Source organism: Magallana gigas, chromosome 7 (genome assembly GCF_963853765.1).
Source record: "Magallana gigas chromosome 7, xbMagGiga1.1, whole genome shotgun sequence".
Taxonomy (NCBI): Eukaryota; Metazoa; Mollusca; class Bivalvia; order Ostreida; family Ostreidae; genus Magallana; species Magallana gigas.
Window position 1 is genome coordinate 11,296,575 of NC_088859.1, and position 13,028 is coordinate 11,309,602.

The window sequence follows — 13,028 nt, forward strand, 5'->3', positions numbered from 1 at the left end:
GCATTCCTTAAGCATTGTAAATAATAAAAACAGAAAAATAGAATTGGACCAAAATCGTGACCATGCCCCTTGAAGAGATATGTTAAAGGGACCTTAACACGATTTGAGACCAATTTTTCTGTATTTTTTTATGTATAAAATAATTTACTTGTGCAGTGAGAATAACTGACAAAAGTTGGAATGTTAGACGTCAACTTATAAGAGAGATACAAAGGTAAGAATTCACTATCATGTAAACAAAACTCGAGTCTTGTTTGTTTACAAATGTACAGTAAGGAATGGCCATTTCTATGAAAAATTGACTCGTAACAAACAAAATCAACCTATATAGTGTGTTCATAAATGATATTGTCAACCAGAAAAGGAAACATTTAATCGAAACTTATACCAATAAAAACACGTATAAACATTAAAAAGACTTGAGCAAAGACTTTACAAAACAAAGAATTTTACACTGTATCTTGCTTGTGACTCAATATTTGACTTTCAAATTTTAAGGAGGCATTAAAAATACCAATGTTAGTTAACCATTCTAAACATAAAAACAGAAAAACAAATTGTGTCCAAGTTTTCTAACAAAACACTCTTACAATCAGTGCCTGTGGCATATTATATTTTTTTAGAATTTCTATCATCATATCAGCCGTATCTAAACAGTTGTGTAAAAATCGTTACATAGTGCATAAATTCGTTTTGAGTAAAACGGTGACTTAATATTTTATTCAATAATTAAGTTTCAAAGTTATTTTAACAGGTTTTTTTTTACAATCAGCGTCAGTGACATGATTACAGTTTGATTACAATCATTGACAGTGATATATAAATTAAAGTGTGGTATGTTTACAGTACCTGTATATATGGTGTGTTATGGTTACCGCGATTCATTAAAATGGTGAAAAACAAAGTATGGAATTGGAAACCGACGAAGAAGAGGAAAAAAACACAGAGAGCATGGATTAGAGCACGGAGCTGAGCAGTTCCCAGGAACCGCCCTCAGTAAGTGAATTACTTAAGGAAGCAAATCGGGTCCTTTATGAGAATACCTCTGTTTTTAACGATGACAACCCTAGCAGTCCGAACCACCCACCAATAACTTCAACCCCCCTCAATAAATCTGGGAGCCTTAGCATAGACAACAAACTTGACCTTATTATGAAAAAGTTAGAATCGCTAGATAGCATTGTAGAAGCTATTAAAAGACTCGACGGACGGGTTTCCCAAATGGAGAGTAGGATTAACCTTGCAAAAATTAAATCAGCAGATTTCGAAAAATCAGTAGATTTTGTATCTAATAAGGTCGACGAGTTTGATAAAAAATGTAGTGATGTCTCTAAAGTTGTGGCAGCACAAGTTAAAAAACAGCAACAGTTGGAAAAATCCATAGACAAGTTGGAAAAACGATTCAATGTGACCACCGATACCGAAAAAGTGAAAAGTTTTCGAGACACAGTGCTAGATTTAAAGTGTCGGTCAATGAAAAATAACCTTGTCTTTACTGGCCTTGGGGTGAGACGAACAACGAGGACACAGAATAAAGGAAACTCTGTGACTTCATATATCACGAGCTTGAAATCGAGAACAACATTGAATTTAATAATGTGCACCGTTTTGGTCGTTTCTACCGCGGAAAAGATCGCCCTATTGTCGCCCGTTTCTTGTACCACGGAGATTTAGTACATGTTTTGAAAAATGCCCACAAACTTCAAGGGAAGCCTTATGGAATCCACGAGCAGTTTCCAAAAGAAATCGAGGACAGGCGTCGACTTCTGTATCCAATACAAAAACGATGTAGAAAAGCCGGTCAGAAGACAAAACTAGTGAGGGACAAACTCTTCATAGATGGCAAATTGTACGAACCCCAGGACCCCGCTGTAACCACCGAATCCGCTCGCGGCGCCTCCTCGGTATAGGACTTCCGTCAGGATAGTGAATTTTTCGTCTGTGAAAAAAATATCAAACCCCGGGTCTGTCTCTACACTATTTAAGTATGCTCCTGGAACATATGAACCGTCAGATATACCATAAAATTAAAGACCCAGCATTTATATCAATTATTGACTCGTATGATATTATTTTTTTGTCTGAGTGTTGGCTCGATGTACATATTGATATTGATGATAGTCTAATTAAAGACAAATACTCATATAAGTGTTTTCCTAGAACGTCATGTAAAGGTGGAGGTTTTATTCTTATATACGGAAAAGAGCTGCATAAATTTTTGTGTTTAGAGAATATTGTAGGCCTACATGAATCCATTTTGTGGATCAAGCTAAAAAACGGTATTAATGATGACAATACCGACCTGTTTATCGGATTTGTGTATATACCACATGAAAACAATGTTTTTTCAAGAAAAATGAAATTGGTTTATTTAGTATACTTATCGAAGATATATCAATGTACAAAGAAAAAGGTTGTGTTATTGTAAGTTGTGATTTCAACTCACGAATAGGCACTTTGCCAGATTATGTAGAACATGATGTCATGGGCACAGAGATGAGTACTTTTTTATACCCCGTTATAGATTATAATTGTGATGGTCCCATGTATGTTAGAGAGTCACAGGATACAGTTGTAAATAGTTTTGGAAGAAAGCTTTTACAGCTTTGCCGTTCAACTTGTACACGAGTATGTAATGGTCGTACAGTTGGCGACAAAGAAGGTAGATATATACATTTTTTAATCATATTGGTGCATGCGTAAATGATTTTGCGTTAGTTACAGAAAATTATTTTCATATTATTGATTATCTCCAGGTTGACGATTTTAATGAATGGTCTGACCATGCTTCTTTATATTTTCATATATGTGTTAATAGACATGTTATACCTAATGTTGAGATAAGTAATGCGAATACGCATTTTATTAGAACACGGTGGGATGAATCGTTGTATAATGATATAAGAATTCAATTGTATGATCATTTACCGCTATCGGGTGAAGTTTTTGTTAATGTAGAACTAACAGAAAACGGTGTGAATAATTGTATAGATTCATTCACGCAAGTACTTAATAAAGTATTTTTACCGCATTGTAGCAAAGAGTTTGTTGTATAAACAAAACTAGCAATATACTCATTGTAAAAGTTATAAAACCTTAGACAACAAACCTTGGTTTGATGAAAAATGTGTAAATCTTCGGAGAATCTATTTACGGAATTTGAAACTATTTAATAGTGCAAAAACCCATTACAATAGAACGCTTCTGGTTTCAGCAAAAAAAACTTATAAAAAGTATGAAGGAAAACTTTTAAAGCGTGTTTACCTCCGATATCAAGGAGATCATATGGCATATTTAAAAAAGAAGAACCCAAAAAAATTCTACCATTTCTTTCGTCAACGTAAGAACCTTATACAAGGACCAGCTATTATAAAGGACTGTATATGATAAGGGCCTAAAATGGCCCCCTAAAATGAACATCACTATTTTACTATCATTCTTTGTTTTCTTAGTACAGATATGTATGTGATGTGTTTACATAATATTCATTTTGATTCAAGTGCCCACAATTTAGAAATATGACATTGTAAAGACAACCTTTTCCCGCCATTTTTGCATTTTTAGCGTAAAACAGCTTGTTTTCAAGCAGTTTTTCCTTCCGAAAACATAGAGCGCATTCTTGAACAAATAAAATATTTTAATCGGAGATGTATCTAGCCAAGACTAATAAGTGACAAAAAAATGTTCCTTGTTCAAGCATGCGCTCTATACTTCCCATTCGTAAACAGATAAGAAAAATGTCAATTTTTGGCTGATTTTGAATGAATTATAGAAATGGCGTCACTTCTGACGTCATATACTGCCAGTGAGTGCAAAAATATCAAATAAATAGATTAAAAATATATTCTATATCAACTCTTCTAAAAAATTATTTAACAATTTATTGTACCCGAAACACTTAAAAAATGGCGAATTATGGGGGCAAAATTTAACTCTTATCATATATAGTTCTTTCCATGACCATTTTAAAGAACTGTCCTCCTCGAATAGCAACACCTACTCCGATCAAGAATTTACACTCGCTGAAACGGACAATTCTTCACACCCCGAACTTAACGGTCCAATAACAACAGAGGAGGTAACTCGCATCATAAAACGTTTGAAAAAGGACAAGTCTCCAGGAATGGACAATCTTTTGAACGAATATTTTATTGCGTTTAGTGACTATCTTATTACATACTTAGTTGACTTATTTAATGTTGTCTTTTCCTCGGGAATCGATCTTTCCCCAAAAATGGTCAGAGGGTATTATAACTCCTGTTTATAAAAAAGGAGATTCTATGGACTGTAATAATTACAGAGGTATCACACTTGTAAGCTGTCTATCTAAAATATTTACATCACTATTGAATGACAGATTAGGTAATTGGTCCAAGGCATATAATGTAATCTCTGACGCTCAATTTGGCTTTAAAGCTGGATATAGTACAACAGATGCAATTTCTATTTTACATTGGTTAATTAGTATACATTTAGATTTTTGTAAGAAATTATTATGTGTTAAGAAAAGTGTTACATCAATGATGGTATATTTTGAATTGAGGCGTAAACCACTGCAGTTGGATAGAAATTATAGAATGTTGAAATATTGGATATTATTAAAGAATAGTGATAATTGTATTTTAAGCAATATATACCAAGATATGGTAAATGAATGTGAAACACAATTAACCTCTAATTGTTGGCTCTCATACATAAAACAATTATATGGAACTGTAAAGAACAATTTAATGAACATGTATTCCTACTCGAAGTGAAGCAGAGGTTGACCGATATGTTTATACAAGAAGGTCATGGCTACTTTGAAAATTCCCCCAAATGTATAATGTATAAGCACTTATGTAATAATTTTGAATTACAAGAATATTTAACAAAACCAATACCAACTGTATATGTACAATTTATAAGTAAATACCGTTTATCCTCTCATCAACTCGAGATTGAGGGTGGCAGATTTTATAACATCAATAGAAATGAGAGAGTTTGTAAACTATGTTCACTATCACAGATTGAAGATGAGTTTCATTTTATTTTAATTTGTCCATTTTATAAGGAAATAAGAAAGTTGTATGTAAATTATTATGAAAAGCCTTCTGTCTTTAAACTTAATCAATTACTTTCAACAAAGAATATCAAAGAGTTGTGCAATTTGGGAAAATACCTATATAAATGCTCAAAATTACGATAAAATTATAATTATTGTTTTTGTTTTGAGAATATACTCGTCATTATCCTGTTTACTTTTGTCATGTACGTTTTGCACACTGCTATGTGCACACGCAGTCTAATACAAGATTATGATGGGTTGTTTTTTGTTTTTAAAAAAATGTCTACATATGTTTGTTCACTTTACTTATGTATATGGATCGTATGGTTCTTGGTAATAAACAATACAATACAGTATTATGGTGTTAACAGTTTTGTTACAATCAGCGTCAGTGATAATTATGTTTACGGTCTTTTTATAATCAGTGTCGATATGTTAACAGTTTTATTACAATCTGTTAAAATCAGCGTCAGTGATATGTTTAAAGTTTTGTTACTCATTGTCGCTGATATGTTTACAGTTTTATCACACTCATTTACTGTGATGTGTTAACAGTTTTGTTACAGTCATTGTCTGTGATATATTTAGAGTTTTGTAACAATCAGTGTCGGTGATATGTTTAAAGTTGTGTTACACTCGTTGTCGGTGATATGTTTACAGTTTTATCACACTCATTTACTGTGATGTGTTAACAGTTTTGTTACAGTCATTGTCTGTGATATATTTAGAGTTTTGTAACAATCAGTGTCGGTGATATGTTTAAAGTTTTGTTACACTCATTGTATGTGGTATGTTTACAGTTTTGACTAGAATAAGTGTCGATGATACTTTATTTAACATAATTATGATTTGTTCGGGCACGTAGCATCGTTTTTGAAATTTGGGACCAGACTCTAAAATCTTGATTAGGAACACACACACACACACACACACACACACACACACACACACACACACACACACACACAGAGTTTTCTAAGTTAATTTAAGAAATATGTTTGCTGCGAGAAAAAAAGGGGAGTCTAATGCTACGTGTCTGTTTCTTTTCCATGACGATTTGCAATTCAAAAAATATATTTCTCTCTTTTTTCTTACATTAACAATGAAATACCGCATTGAGTAGCAAAAATATTTCATAAACCTTATTCCCGTACACATTCAATCAATCATAACCTGATATGGCCGTGTTTTAGAGTGGCTTGTTTAGAACTTCTTTAAAAAAAATATCGTGTAACAAAAATTAAATGATTTTCTTGTGGAGAATAAAACGAACATGATGGGAAAATCGGCTTATTTGGTTTTATTTAGGAATTTATCTAAATTGAGGTCGACAGCAAGTCTGTGATGAAAGATGATATTTCGTAATAAGTGCCCCTTATAGAGCACGTTGTCATCGATCCATTGAAAGACCCTTTAACACTCTGAAAACATTTTGATGTGTTGTTAGTGTAAATCCAGTCGTGAATCCGACCTTCGATCTTCATGTAGCGAAATGCACGTAAATGTATCCACTTAATATCGAGCAGACAAGAGAACGCTAATTTCTTATCATTTATTAAGATGTACTACAAACATAGAACTTATTCTGAGTGATTCAGACATAGGTCACTATATTTGAAAATTCAATAGTCATTTGATTTTTTAACTTAAGTTACATCACGAAAAATAAACTTGGAAGAGTTGTTTTATAAAACTCTATAATAAATATTGTTCAATTCAAAATAAGGCCATGTTCACTACCGTCGGGTAAAAACACGTTGTTAGTTTATGTGCATGTTTTATGTTAATTTTAATTGCCTATAGTACAACACCTATAATACTGATTTAACTGACACTATTTAACCTGATTTTTCTTTTAGAGAATAAGATTTTTCCTTTACTTATGTCTGATTTATGGATAATACATGGCGCAATAGCACTGAATTACAGAATAAAGTACATGTAGAGTAATACTATGACGTCATACGGAACTCATTTAAAGATATGGAAGTACTCGGGCGGTTTTACCTCGAACCACCTGATATGGAGCTTAATTCCGTGTATATTAGGCAGCAGCGGCATGAAGTATATCTACATGATATTCCGGCTCAAAAACCAAAGAATTAGTCAAATATAATATCGCAACATAAGTTTCCTTGTTGTAGATGTAAGTTTCAATTTCATATCCCTAATTTATAAAAGTCCAACATTGAGGAATTTTACAGTTTTATATCATTTCTTTAGCGCATTTGATCATATGAAGTCAACAAAGCCATACTGATGGCAAAGAAACTAGAGCATATTGATAATTATAATTCATCAACAGCTAAAAATTTAGATCTCAGATCGAAAATCTGATTTACACATAGAAAATAGATTCACCAATGAGTTACCCCTCCCACCATATGATTTGGGAGGATGACGTTAAAAAATATTGAAGTGAAAATCAGATAATTTTATTTTTTTTTACTTTTTCAATTCTCCCTATCTTTGTAATAAATTCATACTTGTCTATTTTAAATTTATAAAAAAAATATTTTGTTCTAACGCGAAATATCGTATAGTAGCTTGAATCACAAAATATATTATTCCGGAATTTTCTATTTTTTTTCTGTTCTCCATGATCTACTTTTACCCCGCTCCTTGATCTTGTGACGGGTCTGAGAGAGTAAACAAATTATACAGCTGCGAACAGGTCGGAGATCAACCATACACGAAACAGAAAAGACACTGAGGGATAATAATCGAAAACGCCGTTAACGTTGATTTGGATTCTTCATTTATTATAAGAGGCGTAAGTCGTTGTAAAATAATCACCTTGTAAACACCTCAATGTGCGTTGACCTGTTGACAATTGTTGCTATATGTTCAACAGAACACTATGGACTGATTACTCATTGTCATGTGATGAGGACCATAGAATCAACACTTTCATTTTATTTGTTTTTTTTTTATATTTCCTTTTTAACTTTTGCTGATTTGTAACAATCGATGCACATATATTGAACATGCACTTGCACTATCTAGCTTGCATTTTACATGTATACATGCATGATCAATACACAAGCTTTACAGAATTTGCACATAGAGTATTTGCAGTAACTCGCTGATGGGACGATAATATTAGCCTACATACTTTCAGTCTGAAATTATGTAATGTGTGTACCTTATTTAGCATATCTAATTGGTTATTAGACCAGATACATGTATTTGACATGTGAGTCGCTCACAGGGATGGGGTAATTGAAAAAAGTATTTGTAATTGAGTGTAATTAATTACATTTTTCAAAGTAATTTGTAATTGAGTCTGTCTTCAATTACAAGTAATTTTAAATACATTCCAAAAATATTGTGTATTTTCAATTACTTTTCAATTACATTTCAATTACTTTTTTTCCAAGTTTAAAATATAAAAAAGGTGTCTTATAATGATAAATAGATTTTATACATGTTTGGCATGGACTTTTGTTTATACAATAATTAAATGTCCCATAATGTTTCATATGTTTATACAGCATAACACACTGCCCAGGGCAATAGGTAAAGATCTAACTTTGTGGAGGTGTGAACTCCTCTAATACCCAAGAATCCCCATTGATTTTAGACTTAAGGGTGTCAAAATATCTCATTCTTGTGAATTATAGCAATTATTATTTATATACTGATATGCTGTACTGTCGAAAGTTGTACTTTCTGAAAAAACATAGTTTTAATATGTGATTAAAAATTAATTCACTATAGAGAAAATATTTTTTCAGAACCAAAAATGAACTCAATGGTACTTAATGAATTTAATGTAAAAGAATTTTTTTCTAGAAATTTTCAAGAAATCTGATCTGAACTGAACTATACAACCTTTAAAAACATGACCGTACATAAAGCTCTGTATATCTTAATGCTGTTAATATATGTATAAGTTCTCAAGATTTAAAGAAATAAAACTAAAGTATTTGAAATGTAATTAATTACATTTATCAAAGTAATTGAGAGTAATTAATTACATTTTAAAAAACCAATGTAATTGTAATTGCAAGTAATTGATAAAATTGTCAATGTATTTGAAAGTAATTAATTACTTTTCAAAGTAATTGACCCCAACTCTGGTCGCTCAGTATGTTAAAAAACTTTTTCAAGTCATGTTATATGGTGAAAGGTGATATATGATTTTGTAATGAATCTAAGTGTGGTAATTGTAGTAATCTGGGTCACATGTATCGGATGCTGACATTGTATGTGTTCTTGGGCTTTACTGTAAAAAAAGAAATTGAAATGTTATACATTGAACATTGTTTTTCCTGGAAGGGCTTATGAAATGTTATACATTGAACATTGTTTTTCCTGGAAGGGCTTATCTTCTGTCTACAAAATGGTATACAATCTTCATTTCCGTGGGATTAATGATTAGTTGTGAAATTTTAGGAATACGTTGTTGAAAGTCAGACCAGTTCACCTTACTAGCGATTCAGAGGGCCCAGGTTCAAATCCCAGCTGGTCCGTCATTATTTCTCCCATCCTGTTACACACTAATGGTTTTTTTTATCCATTCATTTAGATTGGAGTAAAACAGAAGTAAATTCATGGCATCACAGAACAAGGATGCCCCTCCTGCTTATCAAGAAATAGCAGGTCAACAGGGGGGTAAGTGGCTGACCAATGCATGTTTTATGTTTATAACAAAGTGAATGATGATAGACATCTTTGAATATAAAATGGATGAAGGTAATAATACATTGATGTGATCAGAAACAAGGAACTTTGTTAAGAAAAGAATTTGCCAAGCCCTATAGATATTTTCAAACCTACACAATCAGGGCCTTCACATCTGTTTATCAGTCCCACATCAAAGATATTGACAGTCCTGACCTTGATTAAAGAATGGAATTTGTGACCTAAAACTTGTACATATAAATCAATGTTCTAATTTGTGATAACTTCTAGTAAAGGCAATATATTTAGGTGTTAACTATCACCAAAAATTTGTGTCCAGTCAGTAGTCCTTTACTTTATTAAGTAAGATATAAGAAGGGAGATAGGGACTTATATACTTGGCATAAAGGTTGTATGTATGGTCAGGGTCCTGATCTTTGGTCATTGATAAAGGTCAAGGTCATGTCAGAGTTTTTTCAGGACTTCTGTAAACTTAAGTGCAAAAAAATTTACTTCCATGAATTTGAGATTGTATACTGCTAATGCTCTTTTCAAAGTGCAATAGATAATGAATTAATTTCCCTTGACAGGTGGAGGTTATGGAGCAGTCCCTCCAAACGCCCCCTACCAGGGTGGCTACCCTCCCGCAGGGGCATACCATCAGGGTTATGACCCCTCCAAGGAACACACTGGATACAACCAGCCAGGGTATCCCCAGGGGGGACAAACAGGGTACCCTGGGCAGCCCGGATACCAGCAGCAGTACGGGGTCATAGTTCAACAACAGCCAGCCACTCAAGTGGTTCTCGTTGGAGGATGTCCTGCATGCAGGGTAAATCTTGTTTTAGTCCACGTACAGTCAAACCTCATTTTCTAGAACTTGTCAGGACAGAGAAAAAAATCTTTGAAATGTGAGGTCTGAGGATTTGAGGTACATGTATTAAGATTAAGGTAGTCCATCCATAACTATCATATTTCATATCTAATAGATTGCAAGTTTGATCACTAAAATCTTAGTGTGGTTTTAAGGAGTTTATTAAATAATAAAGTTTCACCTTTGAAATCTTTAAAAAAAAATTAATTTTAATAAATTTATCATATGTTGAAGTTAACATTGAAGTCTGTGGGAAAAATGCATTTTTAAATATATTTCTTTAGTACAAGTAATTTTCTCATGTTTCTCTTGGTAAAAAGTTGCAAAAGCTTTCTCTGTCTTCGAATATGCTAAAATAATTAATAGTTTACCATACATATTTTCAGAAAATGATTTTTTTAATTTTCCTAAAGGGCAGACAACTCTTTAAGAAAATTTTAAGTGCAAAAAGTTCATTTAATTGACTATATTCATACACCCAAGTTTGGTTTATGTCAGCCTCATAATAGCTTCAAAATATGTATTTGATGTAGTATAGGTCAATCAAAATTGTTAAATTCACCTTAGTTATGGATGGACTACCTTAAAATGCTTTAAAACCAGTGGGTGGACTTTCAACTAGCTTACTTTAACAAATCCATGGTTAAGAAATATGGTTGTATAATGAAGTAATAAATGTTTAAGATGCTAAAGTTTGACTTTATATCAATAAAATCCACATGTTTCATGTGAGCTTTGGAAGCTAATGATTGCCTCTTAATAATAAAAGGCTATTACACATTACCCTATTATTATAATTATATATAATTTTTATTGGTTTAAAAGTTTTTACATTTTACTTACATCTTAATTCATCAAGATTTACTTTACAGAACAGATTTTTACCATCAATTAAAAAATATTTATCTAAAGAGATAGGTTCTTCAATGCTTATATTAACCGCCTAACGCTATTCAAACAGGAAGTTGATACATATGACAATGCTTTTTTTCTGTGGTTACAGGCGGGAGTGTTGGAGGAGGATTACACATGTCTGGGTGTGCTCTGTGCCATCCTGTTCTTTCCGATCGGAATTCTGTGTTGCTTAGCAATGAGGCAGCGTCGCTGCCCCAACTGTGGGGCCATCTTTGATTAAACGTTAATTCATGGACTGTGCAACAACGGATGATAAAGACCAGATATTGGAGATGTCAAGAACTAAACATTTTCACATAAACACTCTATTAGATTAATAAATTACCCATGATCTTTTGATTTTGTACTCGAGAGAAGTGTACATAGCACAGCTAATTAGAATCATTCATTTATATAAGTATCAGTAAATTCGCTTGCAAACTATAGCTCCAGTGGCTTCTGTAACAAATTAAGTGAATCAATCAGGGGTTCGATGTAAACATTCAAAATTTCAGTTATCAATACAATTTGTGTTACTAAGCCACAGAAGATTATAAGTCACTTCCATAAAGCTAGGTCTTATTTCCCCCTTACAAAAAAGTGAGACTGATGCTAAAGAAGGGACTGAGAACCTTCAGAGCTCCTAAGATTTGTACATGAACTGTGTATTTACCAGTAGGTGATTGTTTTCCCAACTTTCACCCATTTAAAGGACTAATGGAATGTGCTTGCATCAGTATAAATTATGAGCTGTTACACACTATTTAAAAACTTCTTTTTCATTTGAAAAATCAAAAGGTTAAGGTGTTGCTCAATGTAATTTTATACTTTTTCGTTCAATAATTGTATATAACAGTTACTGATTATTATTGCATAATGCATTAAGATTACAAGTTGAATCATTGTTACTACATTGTATGATATTGCAAAATAATTTTTAGATATTTAATTGTAAATTATTACTTTTTATTCATGCATAACTCTAGTAGTTTATAAACTAGTCTATATCTGTGATTATATCTGGCTGTGTTTCCTCCCATTGATTTTAAGACTTGCTCCATTTAATAAAATGTTTTTGTCCAAAGCATTTGATAAAAAAATAGTCTGCAGTTTGAATGAATAGCGGTATTTTTTTTTTCTAAATGTTGCTGCAATATGAAGTACTTGTGGTTTTGTCTTTCCTAACTTCAACATTCATGCAATATTTGCAATTCTCAAGAAAATATGTGGCTACGAATTTTTTATTAAACCTATCCTTCACAGACTTTTTGTGTACTGTATACATCAATTTTTTGATTATCATTTACATGCTAAACATGCTTATTCATATTAATTATATGACTCATCAGGTATGTCACTATCGTGTGTACTGTGTACCAGTACGTACTATACACATTTTTTCCATTTGTTTTTGGTGTATTGTTCATCAGTTTTATATACATGTATTATTGGTTGTAAATAAATTTAATTTACTTTGAAAAAGATTATTTTTTGTTTCTCAGTATCAGTTCCTTGTTAAAAGTATATACAAATATACTGCTAGTCTCATATTACAATATCTTATAATGCAGATGCTCAGTTATAGGA

The 13,028-nt window shown here is 32.3% G+C and overlaps 1 protein-coding gene across 1 annotated transcript; it reads left to right on the plus strand.

Annotated features, from left to right (window-relative positions):
* Nucleotides 1–7,654: 7,654 nt before the first annotated feature.
* Nucleotides 7,655–12,923, plus strand: LOC105338321 (membrane protein BRI3). Its single transcript, XM_011443379.4, has 4 exons — nucleotides 7,655–7,820; nucleotides 9,579–9,664; nucleotides 10,264–10,505; nucleotides 11,551–12,923. The coding sequence occupies exons 2-4, from the start codon at nucleotides 9,604–9,606 to the stop codon at nucleotides 11,680–11,682; spliced, it is 435 nt and encodes a 144-aa protein (XP_011441681.3). The 5' UTR covers nucleotides 7,655–7,820; nucleotides 9,579–9,603; the 3' UTR covers nucleotides 11,683–12,923.
* Nucleotides 12,924–13,028: the final 105 nt, after the last annotated feature.

Bases quoted from the DNA above. Each gene is read 5' to 3' on its own strand.
- LOC105338321 (XM_011443379.4), top strand. From the start codon at position 9,604: ATGGCATCACAGAACAAGGATGCCCCTCCTGCTTATCAAGAAATAGCA. The intron at 9,665-10,263 runs GTAAGTGGCTGA...TTCCCTTGACAG, and splicing joins AATAGCAGGTCAACAGGGGG to GTGGAGGTTATGGAGCAGTC. The intron at 10,506-11,550 runs GTAAATCTTGTT...CTGTGGTTACAG, and splicing joins GAGGATGTCCTGCATGCAGG to GCGGGAGTGTTGGAGGAGGA.